Source organism: Musca autumnalis, unplaced genomic scaffold, assembly GCF_047663935.1.
Source record: "Musca autumnalis isolate F117 unplaced genomic scaffold, ASM4766393v1 scaffold_4, whole genome shotgun sequence".
Classification (NCBI taxonomy): Eukaryota; Metazoa; Arthropoda; class Insecta; order Diptera; family Muscidae; genus Musca; species Musca autumnalis.
The window spans coordinates 86,505,151-86,517,915 of NW_027411977.1; the positions used below are offsets into that span (position 1 = coordinate 86,505,151).

General features: G+C 38.3%; 1 protein-coding gene across 1 annotated transcript in view; it reads right to left on the reverse strand.

Annotated features, from left to right (window-relative positions):
• The window catches only part of Dscam4 (Down syndrome cell adhesion molecule 4), a 349,041-nt gene that overhangs the window by 189,799 nt on the left and 146,477 nt on the right, over positions 1 to 12,765 (reverse strand). Inside the window, exon 6 of the mRNA XM_073987499.1 lies at positions 10,788 to 10,977. Coding sequence (XP_073843600.1) covers positions 10,788 to 10,977 — 190 coding nt within the window. The remainder of the gene's footprint in view (positions 1 to 10,787; positions 10,978 to 12,765) is intronic.

A 12,765-nucleotide genomic window follows, 5' to 3' on the forward strand; every position in this document is an offset into this window, starting at 1 on the left:
CCAGAAAAATGAACCGTATGGTGCGGTTTTCACGCTGGTGGCATCATCGGACCTTATTTCTTCAAAAATGAGGCCGGAGCTCGCGTTACGGTCAATGGAGATCGTTACCGCACCATGATCAATGATTTTTTGTTTGAAAATATGGATGACATTGATCCGGAGGAGATGTGGTTTCAACAGGATGGCTCTACGTGCCATACGGCGAACGCAACCATCGACTTATTGAAATCAAAATTTGGCGATAAGTTGATTTCGAGAAGTGGACCTGTCAATTGGCCTCCAAGGTCGTGCGATTTGACACCTCTCTATTATTTCCTGTGGGGCTACGTGAAGTCACTGGTTTATGCTGATAAACCAGCAACAGTTGATGCCTTGGAGGCCAGCATTGTTCGTGTTATTCGTGACATACGGCCAGCAGTGCTCAAAAAAGTGGCCAAAAATTGGACGTCCAGAATGCACTTCGTCAAGAACAGCCGCGGTGCCCATATGCCCGAAATCATTTTCAAATGTTAATGTCACGTATTGATCTTTCGAATAAAAAAAATTTTGATTACAATTTAATTCTGTGTGTTATATTTTACAATTTCAAGTTCTATCGGTCTTAAAAAACACCCTATATTTCGAAGGCCTAATTTTGGACGGTTGATCAGTTCAGGAAGTATGGACATGCCCCTGAAATAACTTGTACTGTCATTATAGAGCAGCGAATACAGGCGCTACACACAGAAAAAATGGCCTCTCTAACATATGTCCCAAACATATTTTGCAGCAACATATATTTGTTTGCAAGCAGTTCCAAACATAACAACGCCTTTCATAAAGCAAAAAAAATACTGGTTTTTCTGAAAGATTAAAAAAAAAATTTGGTGAGTTTTTGTTTTTATTGACTAACAACCACCACACACCACCAAACAAAGCAGAGACAAATTTTGCTGCTTTTTATATGATCAATTCTTTTATTTTGTAATATTGTAAATTACCGTTTTTCTTCTAAAGATTTTCACTGTACTTGTTATCGTCTTGAAAGCAGAGCAGAACAATATGAATCATATGTACATACATCAGCGCTAGGTTGAGATATTAGATGTTGCCTTTATATTAAAGAAATTACAAATTTGTAGTTGCGAAGTATTTGACTATACGAACTTTGATTTTTCGACACCAAACGCACTGTAGTTGTTTGGTTTGTCGGTTTGTCAGTTAACTAACAACAATTGTTGCGACAGCGGTAGTTGTTGTTGTGTGTGTGTGGTTTGTTGATAAAGTCTCAATGTTATCGTGAGGCGATGGTGGGGTTTGTGTTGTGGTTTGTTGATACATTGTGATGGTGAGACGATGAGACCGATAAATCGTACCGACATCGTAACGAAATCGGAACAATACACATGCACACAGCTCTTTAGTATAAACCAGCATTCCGCAGCTGCAAGAGCCCAGTTGTTACTCTCTTTGAGCAAAATCCTCTCCACCCATAAAAATATATTAATTAAAATTGAGATATTAAATTGAGATATGTTACAAAATATTGCAAACATATATTTGTTTGGACACAAACAAATTATGGTTGGATGACGCACTGACACAAAGCATGAGTTTGACAGCTGATTTGTAGTTAATCGGTATTTAAAACATCTGGTCACCAGTTTCACCCCAGTGAATGAAAGATTTCCAACAATACGGATAAAAGCAAACATTCTTCAACATTAGCTTTATCTGCGATCATGCTCCAACCGAAGACAAGGACGAACAGACCAAAGATTTATTTAACGAACGCGTAGAAGAAACATACGACCGTTGTCCTGCCAATGACATGAAAATTATTCTAGGCAATTTTAATGTCAAAATTGGAAAAGAGAATATCTTTGGCTCAACAGTCGGGAAATTCATTCTCAGTCACGGTATGTGGATGATAGACTTTGCAGCGACAAAAAACATGGTAGTTAGCAGCACCAGATTTAAGCACCTCTCTTCATTAAGGCACCAGGCTGTCTTCGGATCAGAAAACAAGAAATAAAATTGATAACGTTGTGATAGATGGGAGACATTCATCAAGCGTGTTGGATGTACGGTCGTTCCAAGGAGTAAACATTGACTCGGGCCACCACCTTGTTGCATCAAAGGTACGCACCCGGTTAAATGTAGCAAATAAAGTACGAACAGACACAACACGAAAGTTAGACATCGGTAAGCTGTGATTGCAGCAGATAGCCACAGCATATTCCACTCAAAAACGTATCAGCACAAGTGCAAAGTATTGCCCACTCCATGCAAACAGCCGCAAAATCCTTACTTGAATACAAGAGACCTCCACCAAAGAATCCATGGTACGACCAGAATTGTCGTGCTGCTGCCGAAGATAACAATGCGGCATATAGGGCTACTCTACAATCAGTAGCAACGAGTAGCGCACGAGAGAGGTATCGGGACAAAGATAGAGAAGAGACAGACGTTTTTCCGCAGGAAAAAGAGAGAAATGTTAAAGCGGGAGTGTGAACAAACCGAGATGTACAGGAGCCAAAATGAAGCCCGAAAGTTCACCAAAGAGTGAAACATCAAATTTATGGTTTTGATGCAGGCACATCCTCTTGTAGAGACCAGCAAGGTAATTTGGCAACCGTATTTGAACACAAGAACTTCTGCTTTGTAGCAGAACACACTACATACTAGGCCACGCACACGAACATTAAGGGTTGTTTTAATGTTTACATGTGCACCCCCAAATGTTCATTGGCTTTTTTTAACAAAAAGTACCCGGCCGAAGGTGAACGTTGAACACACAATCCTTTGATTTGTAATCGGACAAACTTGCTCTGTGCCACCGTACTCATAACTTAGTAAGTAGTAATTTAAGTAGTTATTTTTGTTAACATTACTTTGTAATGGGTTACATAATGACTGATCCGAATTTTTGCTGGGATTGAATGCATACCGCGCAGCCAAATGAGGCAAAGACAGTAATAAACCGGCTGAAGAATAATAAGGCAGCAGGAACCGATGGCATACAAGCCGAGCTGTTCAAAACCGGAGGCGACACGCTGATAAGGAGGCGGATGCGACACGCTGGCAGGAAGAACGAGTACCTGACGATTGGAACCTGAGCATCCTGTGCCATGTCCACAAGAAAGGAGATAAGACTGTATGCTCTAACTATAGGGGCATACGTCTTCTCCCTATTGGATACAAGATAGTGTCGGGGATATTGTGCAAAGGGCTAAAGCCTATGGTCAACGAAATAATTGGGCCATATTAATGCGGCTTTAGACCTGGCAAAAGCACCATTGACCAGATATTTGCCCTGTGACAAATCCAGGAGAAGACCCAAGAGATGCAGATCGACACCTACCACCTTTATGTCAATTACAAGCCATGTTTGAATTTGGTATCCCTGCAAAGCTCATTCGGCTTTGTAGAATGACATTAACTGATACTGATAGCAAAGAACCTTTACCAAGAGTTTAGTACCAAAAGAGGTTTCAAACAAGGAGACTTATTCAACATTCTGCTGGAAAAGGTTGTACGAGATGCGAAGTTCAAAAGAAGTGGAACAATATATACAAACATAATGGATCGAACGGTAAAGGAAGTAATTGATACTTTTGCAAAAGTCAAAAGGGAATCTGCTAAAGTGGGTCTGGCGGTAAACGGCGAGAAGACCAAGTTGATAGTGTCGACGCGCAATGCGTCCATACAGCATGGACAAATAGTGGAAGTTGGTTCCTATAATTTTGAGTTAGTAAAATACTTCATCTACCTCGGCACCACCGTAAACACAACAAATAACATCAGTTGTGAAATAAGGAGAAGAACTGTGTTGGCCAACAGATGCTACTTGGCTTAAGTAAGCAGTTTAAAAACAAAGCCACATCTCGTCAAACAAAAATAACGCTTTACAAAAAACTTATACTACCCGTGCTGATGTATGGTTCCGAAGCCTGGGTACTTGCGCAATCAGAGAAGGCAGTGATTGGTGTGTTTTTAGAGAAAAAATCTTCGAAAGATCTACGGAGCAATCTGCGCTGACGGTGAATATCGACGTCGTATGAACCACGAGCTGTATTTGCTATACAACGACATCAGTATTTATAAACGTATCGAGATGCAACGATTGCGTTGGCTAGGCCATATCATAAGAATGAGCGATGATGAATTCGCTAAAAAGTCGTAAAATACGAGCCACGTGGCGGTCCAAGCAGAATTGACAGGTCAAAGCTTCGAGGGAGCAAAGGCGCGGTATTCCAGAAAGCGAAACAACAAACAGAGAGAATTGGAGATTTTTTCTTAGTTCGGTTTATGGAACAAATGTTCTGTAATGGGCCAGCTAAGTAAGTAAGTATAAGGTGTAGCCAGAATTCGGTCAGCGTTAAGCTTAAACTAAATCACAAAAAAGGGCGCAAAAAGTATGTTTCAACTACGGATTGATAAGTTTCCCTTAGATTATACAGAATAAAGCATCGAACATACTGTGTTGATGAATAACGTCTATGGTCCATGGTATTATAGATTGATCAGCCCAGTTAACAACATACCAAGAAAAACAGATTGATACCTTTCAACACTTTGATGACTTCAGGGACGTATTTAAATTAGGAAATAACCCTCTGCAATAGATGCCAGCATACGATACAACGTTATGCAGTCGATATCAACCAGGCATTAGGATCAAAATTATTCAGGGCACCCTAATACCTAAATGCATGTGTAGATTTATATGTGCAAATGTAGATGTGTGCTAACTGATTATGGCTTCCGAAAATATGAGTGCCCTTTTGTATGCCGTAAATAGCCAACTATTAAGGGTAATTAACATAGTTACAGATCGTTTGCCTAAATCTGAACTGGGCCTTTGTGTGGTGATTTAGAAGTGTTTGAATATTAAGTTTATGCTCGACATAAGGATGTGTGTGTATGATTGATTATTGAAGTACAATGAGCATGTGAAAGTTGATATAATACAGCGTCGAACAAAAGTGTGTTTAGGTATTCTAAACCATGTCAGAAATATTCAAAGTTACATTTGTGTGCCGGACGACATCTTGAGTCGAACTGTGAACGAAGTAAATGAGGGGCGATAAGACCAAATTGATTGTATCGATTCGCAATGCGTTCACAGAACGCGGCACTGCCAAACAACATCAGTTGTAAACAATGTGGAAAAATAATATTGGACAACTGTCATGATATCCAAAAGCTAAAGGCCTGGGTACATAAGCTGCCTCGCCTGGTGGCCTTGATTTCCTGCTTTATATCTGACATAACAAAAATAAAAGAATAAGGAAGAAAAGGGTAAACTAGTTCGAAATTGGCTCGCCCTTCTTTATTCTTTAATTTTATGTTATGTCAGAAATGAAGCAGGAAAGCAAGGCAACCAGGCGAGCAGCTTATGTACCCAGGCCTTAATCCCTTAAATCGAGGTATCTCAATAATGGTAGCGACTAGGAAAAAATCGCAAGCACTATTGGGAGTTATGTCCGAGTTCATTGAAAAGTCTCAAAATCATTTTTAGAATTATTCTTTAGATTTCAAACACTTTTGTTCGCTTCTGTACGAGTATATGTGTATGTGCGATGAACATTTTCTGCTTAATTAAACTGACTTACATTACATAACAATATGAACAATGTGTTGGACATTATTTGCAAAATTATCAGGTTTAAGGCTATAATTTGGCTTTTATCCAATGTATAACAATTATCAAATCAAATACACACTCATACGAATGCTTTAAATAATTACAACTTTGTGTTTTGTATTAAATTGTAGTTTAAGAGATACAACTTCACCCTATGTGGTTGCTGAAGTAAGTCATGGATATTATTATAAAATAATTGAAAGAAATCTATGGATCTTTGAAGTCATATTAATATGTTAGTCCAATTTTTCAGCAGAATTTGATCTAATATGGTAATGGTTTAATGATTTTTGTCCTTGTTTGAAAAGCATTCCTTTAAATTGGTGACGTAGGGATTAAAGATACCAAGCAACGGCCCGACCTACTTTAACATGGCACAGCCCAGGACTTATTTTGGTTTCTCATTTATCTCACGTGGTAACAGCTGGGAAGCTGCCTTTAACTTCCGTTAAAGGTAGTGAGCTAACATGTGCCGCGAATTCACCCATAAGAAAGATAACAAGCAAAAAAGCGTTAAGTTCGGCCGGGCCGAACCATAAACTATTCTGTGCTATGACGGCATAATTATTTTCTTTCTTGTCCACTATGGTTATACCAAAAAATGGACCTATGTTAAAACTTTTTTGTGGAGATATTTTTCGGTCATTGGGAACCTCAAATGTTCAACTGCAGGTAGTTTGGTCAAAAATTGAAGCCATAATCCTCAAAATCGGAAGGTACCGTTATATGGGGGCTATACCAAAACATGGACCTATGTTGACGGTTTTTGGTGGAGATGTTTTCCGGTCACTAAGAACCTCAAATATTCAATTGCAGGTAGTTTGGTTAAAAATGTAGTTAAAATCCACAAAATACCGAAAATCGGGAGGTACCGTTACAAGGAGGCTATAGCAAAACATGGACCTATGTTGACGGTGTTTTGTGGAGATATTTTGTGAACACTTGGAACCCCTCCCGAAAATCGGGAGGTAAGGGTAATATAGCGTCCTAGCTCAATTTTTGCGAACGCTAGAGTGATTACAACAGACGGACATGGCAAGATCGTCTTAGAATTTTATCCTGATGGAGAATATATATATTTTATATGGTCGCAAATGATTAGTTCGATATGTTACAAACAAAAAAACAAACTTTATATTCCCTCCATACTATGGTGGAGGGTATAAAAACTTGGGCTGGGGGTTGGCTAGTAACCCACCCATATGGAAAACATCGCACTATAAAAAAAAACAAAGAATAAAATAAAACCTCCTAAAGTTGACGACCCCGCAAACTGCGAATGTGCATGTGGAATGTTCGGACTCTTTATGGAGAAGGTACACCTTACACACTGGCAGATGTACTTGCAAAGCACTGCAATTCAGGAAATATGATGTTTGGGGGGATAGGCGCCACAAGAACACCTAAACGTGACACACTGAAATGAGACTAAGCATGAGTTTGGTTGCAGATTTATAGCTAGTCGGTTGTTAAAATATCTGGAATTCAGATTCACCCCGGTGAATGAAAGCTTTGCTAAAATTCGGATAACAGCTAAAATTTTCAACACATGTTTTATTTACGTTCTTGCTTCCAAAATGGACAAGGAAGAGCAGGACAAAAATATATTTGATGAGCGCTCAGGAGAAATATGTTGCCCTTGTCCTGCCCATGACATTAAAATTAATCCAGGTGATTTTAATGTAAAAATTGGATAGGAGAATATCTTTGGCCCAACCGTTGGGAAATCCAGTCCCTACAGTGAAACACCTGACAATGGAAAGAGGCTGATACACTTAGCAGCGGTAAAAGACATAGTAGTTAGCAATACCAAATTTAAGCATCTCCTGGCTATCACCAAGAAAAAGAAACCAAATTGATTGATATATGGAAGACATTCATCGATCGTTTTGAATAGCAAACGTTGTGAGCACAACAGATAGCCACAGCATATTCCACTCAATTGCGTTCCGTTAACATATGAGCAAAGTTGCAAAGTATTGCCCACCTCATGCAAACATTCGCAAAACCCATACTTTTATGCCAGAGTCATCCACCAAGAAACCCAAGGTATAACCCAGAGTGTCGTGCTGCTACCGATGAAAAGAAGGTAGCATATAGGGCTACTCTACAGTCAGAAGGGACACATAGCCCAAGATAGATCTATCGGTAAACAAGTAAAAAAGTATCAGTCGGCTTGGAAAAAGAAGTAATACACGATACTTCTGACGTCTATATAACACGATGTACAACGTTTGGACCAAATCGGTTTTTCCCTACGTACCGCCTAGTTTAGTTGGTACCGGCAGGCTTCTTGGAGCTTTTGGGCCATTATCTAAAAAACATGTACCGTCGTAATGGTGAAAGCGAATACAAGTTGTTACAACACAGCCAAAGGGATTCGAAGTCCAAATTTTGGACCGATTCGGCTATCCGTTTCGTAGAGGTTTTGTACAGCTTTCGGGCTATTGTCTCATGAAGTATGGACTTTCCCTTAAAAAACGTGTACTGTCGTAATAGAGGCAGCGAATGCAAGTTGTTACAACAAAAATCAAAACAATTTGAGAGCATGCCTTAAACCGCTTTCTTTACAAATTTTGTGTGGGAAGTATTTGAAAGAGTGGACCTATGTAGTCCATATTCGAACCTGATCTATGTCCCGTAGAGATATTACGATACGAAAAGTAAGGACCAAATCGGTTACTCCCTTCAAGAATTATCGTGCGCACAATTTTTCCGAACATTTTCAAACTTTTGTGGGGGAGGTACATGAAGGAGTGGATCGAACTTAAACTTAAGTTGGACAAAATATTATTAACGCCAAATTTTATATCAAATCGCCTGATCTGTTCGTTGGTTACCGTGCGCTCCAGCCACTACACATGGTGCCATAAAACTGTCGGACTATTTTCTCAGGAAGTATGAACTTGCCCCTGATAAAACTTGTACTGTCGTAGTGGGGACAGCGAATACAAGTTGTTAAAACAAAAACCAAAGCGATTCGAGAGCAGGTCCTAAACTGAACTTTTCCGAAATTTTGTGTGGGAGTTACCCGAAGGAGTGGACCGATAGAGTCTATATTAGAATCTCGTCTATAGCGGTTATTCGCTTCAAGAGTTATCGTGCGCACAATTTTTCCGAACATTTTCGAACTTTTCTGGGGGAGGAATCTGAAGGAGTGGACCGATATGGTCATTCTTCGAACTTAAAATGAGTTTTGATAAAATATTACTAACGTCAAACCTTGGACCTAATCGGTTCATCCGTTTGAGAGTTATTCGTGCGCACCAGCCAGACAGACAGACGTACAGACGGACGGACATGGCCAAATCAACTTCAAATTGTCTGAAACACATTATTTTGATGGGGCACATTTTGCCCGAATGAAAGTCTATATACCCTTGTTAGCATAAATGCTGAAGGTATTAAAAAAGAGAGTAGAGAGGAGAAACATATTTTCCACAGGAAAGAGAGAGAATTTAAAAAGTTGAAATGTGATAAGATCGAGATGTACAGGAGCCATAATGAAGTCCGAAAATTCTACCAAAAAGTGAAACATCAAACTGATGGTTTTGGTAGAGACTAGCAAGTATAGTGTGTTCAGGATATGTTAATTACATTTTCCATACTTTTGTTATCCAATACTAACGAAAACGACGAAGATAACATAGAGTCAGTCCCCGGAGATGGGTGTATACCGCCCGGCCAAGCAATAAGCTGGCAGCAGAAGCCGATGGCTTACCTGTCGAGCTATTCAAAACCGGAAGCGACACGATGATAAAGTGTATGCATTAGCTAGTCAGCACCATCTGCCAGGAAAAACGCGTACCCGACGATTGGAACCTGAGAATCCCATGTTCCGTCTACAAGAAATGAGATAAGAGTGTATGCTCAAATTATACGGGCATAAGTCTGCTTCCTATTGCTTATAAGATATTGTGAGAACGTCCAAAGCCTAAGGTCAACGAAATAATAGGGCCATACCAATTCGGCTTTAGACCTGGCAAATCCACCATTGGCCACATATTTACCCTACGAAAATATATAAGATGTGCAGATCGACACTTACCATTTTATTGTCGATTATATAATAGCCATTGACAATCCCATATGTTTAAGGGTATTCCAAGCTATGTGTGAATTTAGTATTCCCGCAAATCTCATTCTGCTTTGTAAGATGACCTTATCATACCTTATCCTCAGTTAAAAAAGGAAAGAACCTTTTCGAAGAGTTTAGTACAAAAAGGTTTCAGATAAGGAGACAGCTTTCTGTGTGACCAATAAAGAGGAATGAAAATCTTTTTTTGGTTTGGCTTATAGGACAAATGTTCTGACCAACTTAGATGTACATGCGAAGTACAAGACCGATATTACTGCCATACAGGAAATACGAGTGGGATAGGCGTCACAACAGCACTTAAAGTTCACACACTGTATAATAGCCGAAATGGCACAAAGCATGAGTTTGGTTGCGTAGTTAGTCGGATGTTAAAACATCTGGTCTCCAACTTCACTACGGTTAATGAAAAATTTACTACATTTCGGAAAAAAGATACAATTTTCAACATCAATTTTATTTACGCTCCTGCTCCCATGAAGACATAATACAAGCTTCATTTATCGCCAGTATGTATGCCAGAAAAAAACCCTGCAGTCCTCAAGTAGCTTTGTGTATGTAAATATGTCCTCCGAGAATACATTCTAGTCGACTGCACAGTCGTCTTTGTAATTCTTGCTGTCCATCGATCAACGGTCATTGTAGGTGTGTAGTAATCAATTTACTCTCTGTAGTTTTTGAATCACGAAACCATGGTCGTATGCTCTAACTGAGGCCCTGATATGTAACGCAGTATTAACACACTGGGCAGTGCCTTTACCCATCATCCTATAGTTCGTCGAAACTTGTAAAAACTGTTTTGCTGTTCTTCGAATTCAATTGCAACTGTTCGACAATCTTAAATTGACACTCGAAGATGCCTTTTAGCTGTTTATAGCTTAGAATTAGAACCATATGCTAAGCAAGTGCGACAAACGAATATTGGTTTTTCTTTTTTGCCAAACCTTGTGCACCATTTCTCTTCCTTGAACATCTCAAACTCAATTAACTTATTCAGCATTGGCCATAGCCAAAGCGAATCAATATCTACGTATGTGTAGAAGGCAAATGGAAATTACATACCTGTTAATCGATTTACGGTGCGACATGTATAACTTTTGTATGCATCATTGGGTCCAGCGTTATTGATATACAGTTCACCATTGGACAACACTGTGTATTTGCCACCTATATCTGTATTGGGATATAAATGCATTCCCGTATCCTGTATCCAGGCTGTGACCATGACAAACTCGGCCATGTAACTGGGCACCTATGAATGAAATGGATTAAAGAGAAAAAGAAAACAAAAATCAATGTTAGATGAATGATGAATGTTAGATTGCACGTGTAAAACGAACAACGGATAATTGATTTATTTCAAAACTTAACAAGAGAAAGACACATAACCAAATTATTTGCGGGCACCCAGATGAACAATGCCAGATTACTATATTTGTAAATACCCTTCAAATTTGGAAGATAGGTATTCGAAGAATTAGTTTCAGTTTCTGAACATATCCGAAGCCAGACACTGAATCATATCATAACCAGTAAAGATCAAAATCGGGCGGGGCGACATTTTTTCTAGACGAAATTGACACATTTTTAATTTTACATAAAATTGGACGAAAAGTAAATACGTGAGCTATATCCATATCTGAATTCAGAATGATTTGATTTTTTAATTTCGGTGATATTTTCCAAATTTCAGAAAAATTGAACAGAATTTGGAAGCTATATACAATAGGGTTATGACCTTTTTTACAACCTCATATCCCTGATGAGTTTCTACATAAGATTACATAAAATCTTAATTATAAAGTTATTCGATAAAAGAAGCTTCCGCACAAAAAGCTTTTAAAATTTTTAATTTTACAGAACTTTTGACGATTTTTTGAAGTCACTGTAAGCAGATATTTAACTGAAAAAAGGTATAGGGGTACACATAACCAAAATGACGTAACCGTTTGTTTCTCACTAATTTTATCAACGTATTTTAAAATATATATCATTTTATATTATATATAACTTTATTTCATATATCATAAAAATTAAAAGTGGTTTGTGCAAGACTTTTTTTAAATGTAAATGGGATCCATTTTATTTTCGTCATTAATAGGCAAAAGGCCATTCATTCGTGCAACAGGAAATAATTTTTTGGGAATTTTTCTTTTTTTTCATAGAAATTTTCAAAAAATTTTTCAACCTGGTTTGTGCGGAACTTTTTTATAATAAAATAGAATGAATGTTATTTTAGGCATTAATAGGCAAAAGTTCATTCATTCTCACTACAGGAAATCATTTTTGTGAAAAAAAATGTCACAAAGTCATAACCCTAATATCCAAATCTGAATCGATTTCAATATAATTTGGCAAACTTTTTTCTAGGCCAAATTCGGTCTATCATTCTAAATGTCATCAAAATATGATATACCTTTATATACCTGGTGAACTAAGTACCTAAAATCGGGCGAAAATATATAGCACGAAAATGTTCTAAACTTGTCTTTTATAAGTCCGCTTTGCCGACAGGGATATACCCTCAGCCTATGTGATATGAAATTTTCATCAACGGACAGATCGAATGTCTTTTTAGAATTTTGTGGCCCTTTTTGGTCTAAAGTTCAAAAATGTTGCGGAGGAGCGATTTAAAGGAATAGACCGACATAATCCATTATTCTTTTAGAGTCGTATCTTTTTGATATATATCGCGCCCATTAGACATTTCAGTGTCATCTCGAAACTTTTGGACCAGTATACCATGAAGCACACTGGAATACATAATACGCCTATAAAAAGGAGCACAACAAACAGACAACAAACTGCTCTTAGACACAAATGGTGAACTTTTGTGGTGGTTAATCCCTTGGAGAGTTATCATGCGTGAACTTTTTTATATTTTAATGGAATAAACATTGTTTTAGTGATTAATAGGCAAAAGTTTGTTCACCCGTGCTACAGGAAATCATTTTTGAGAAAAAAAATGTCGAAAAGTCATGTCTCGTAGAAATATTACGATGTGCACAGTATGGAACAAATCGATTACTGTCTTCAAGAG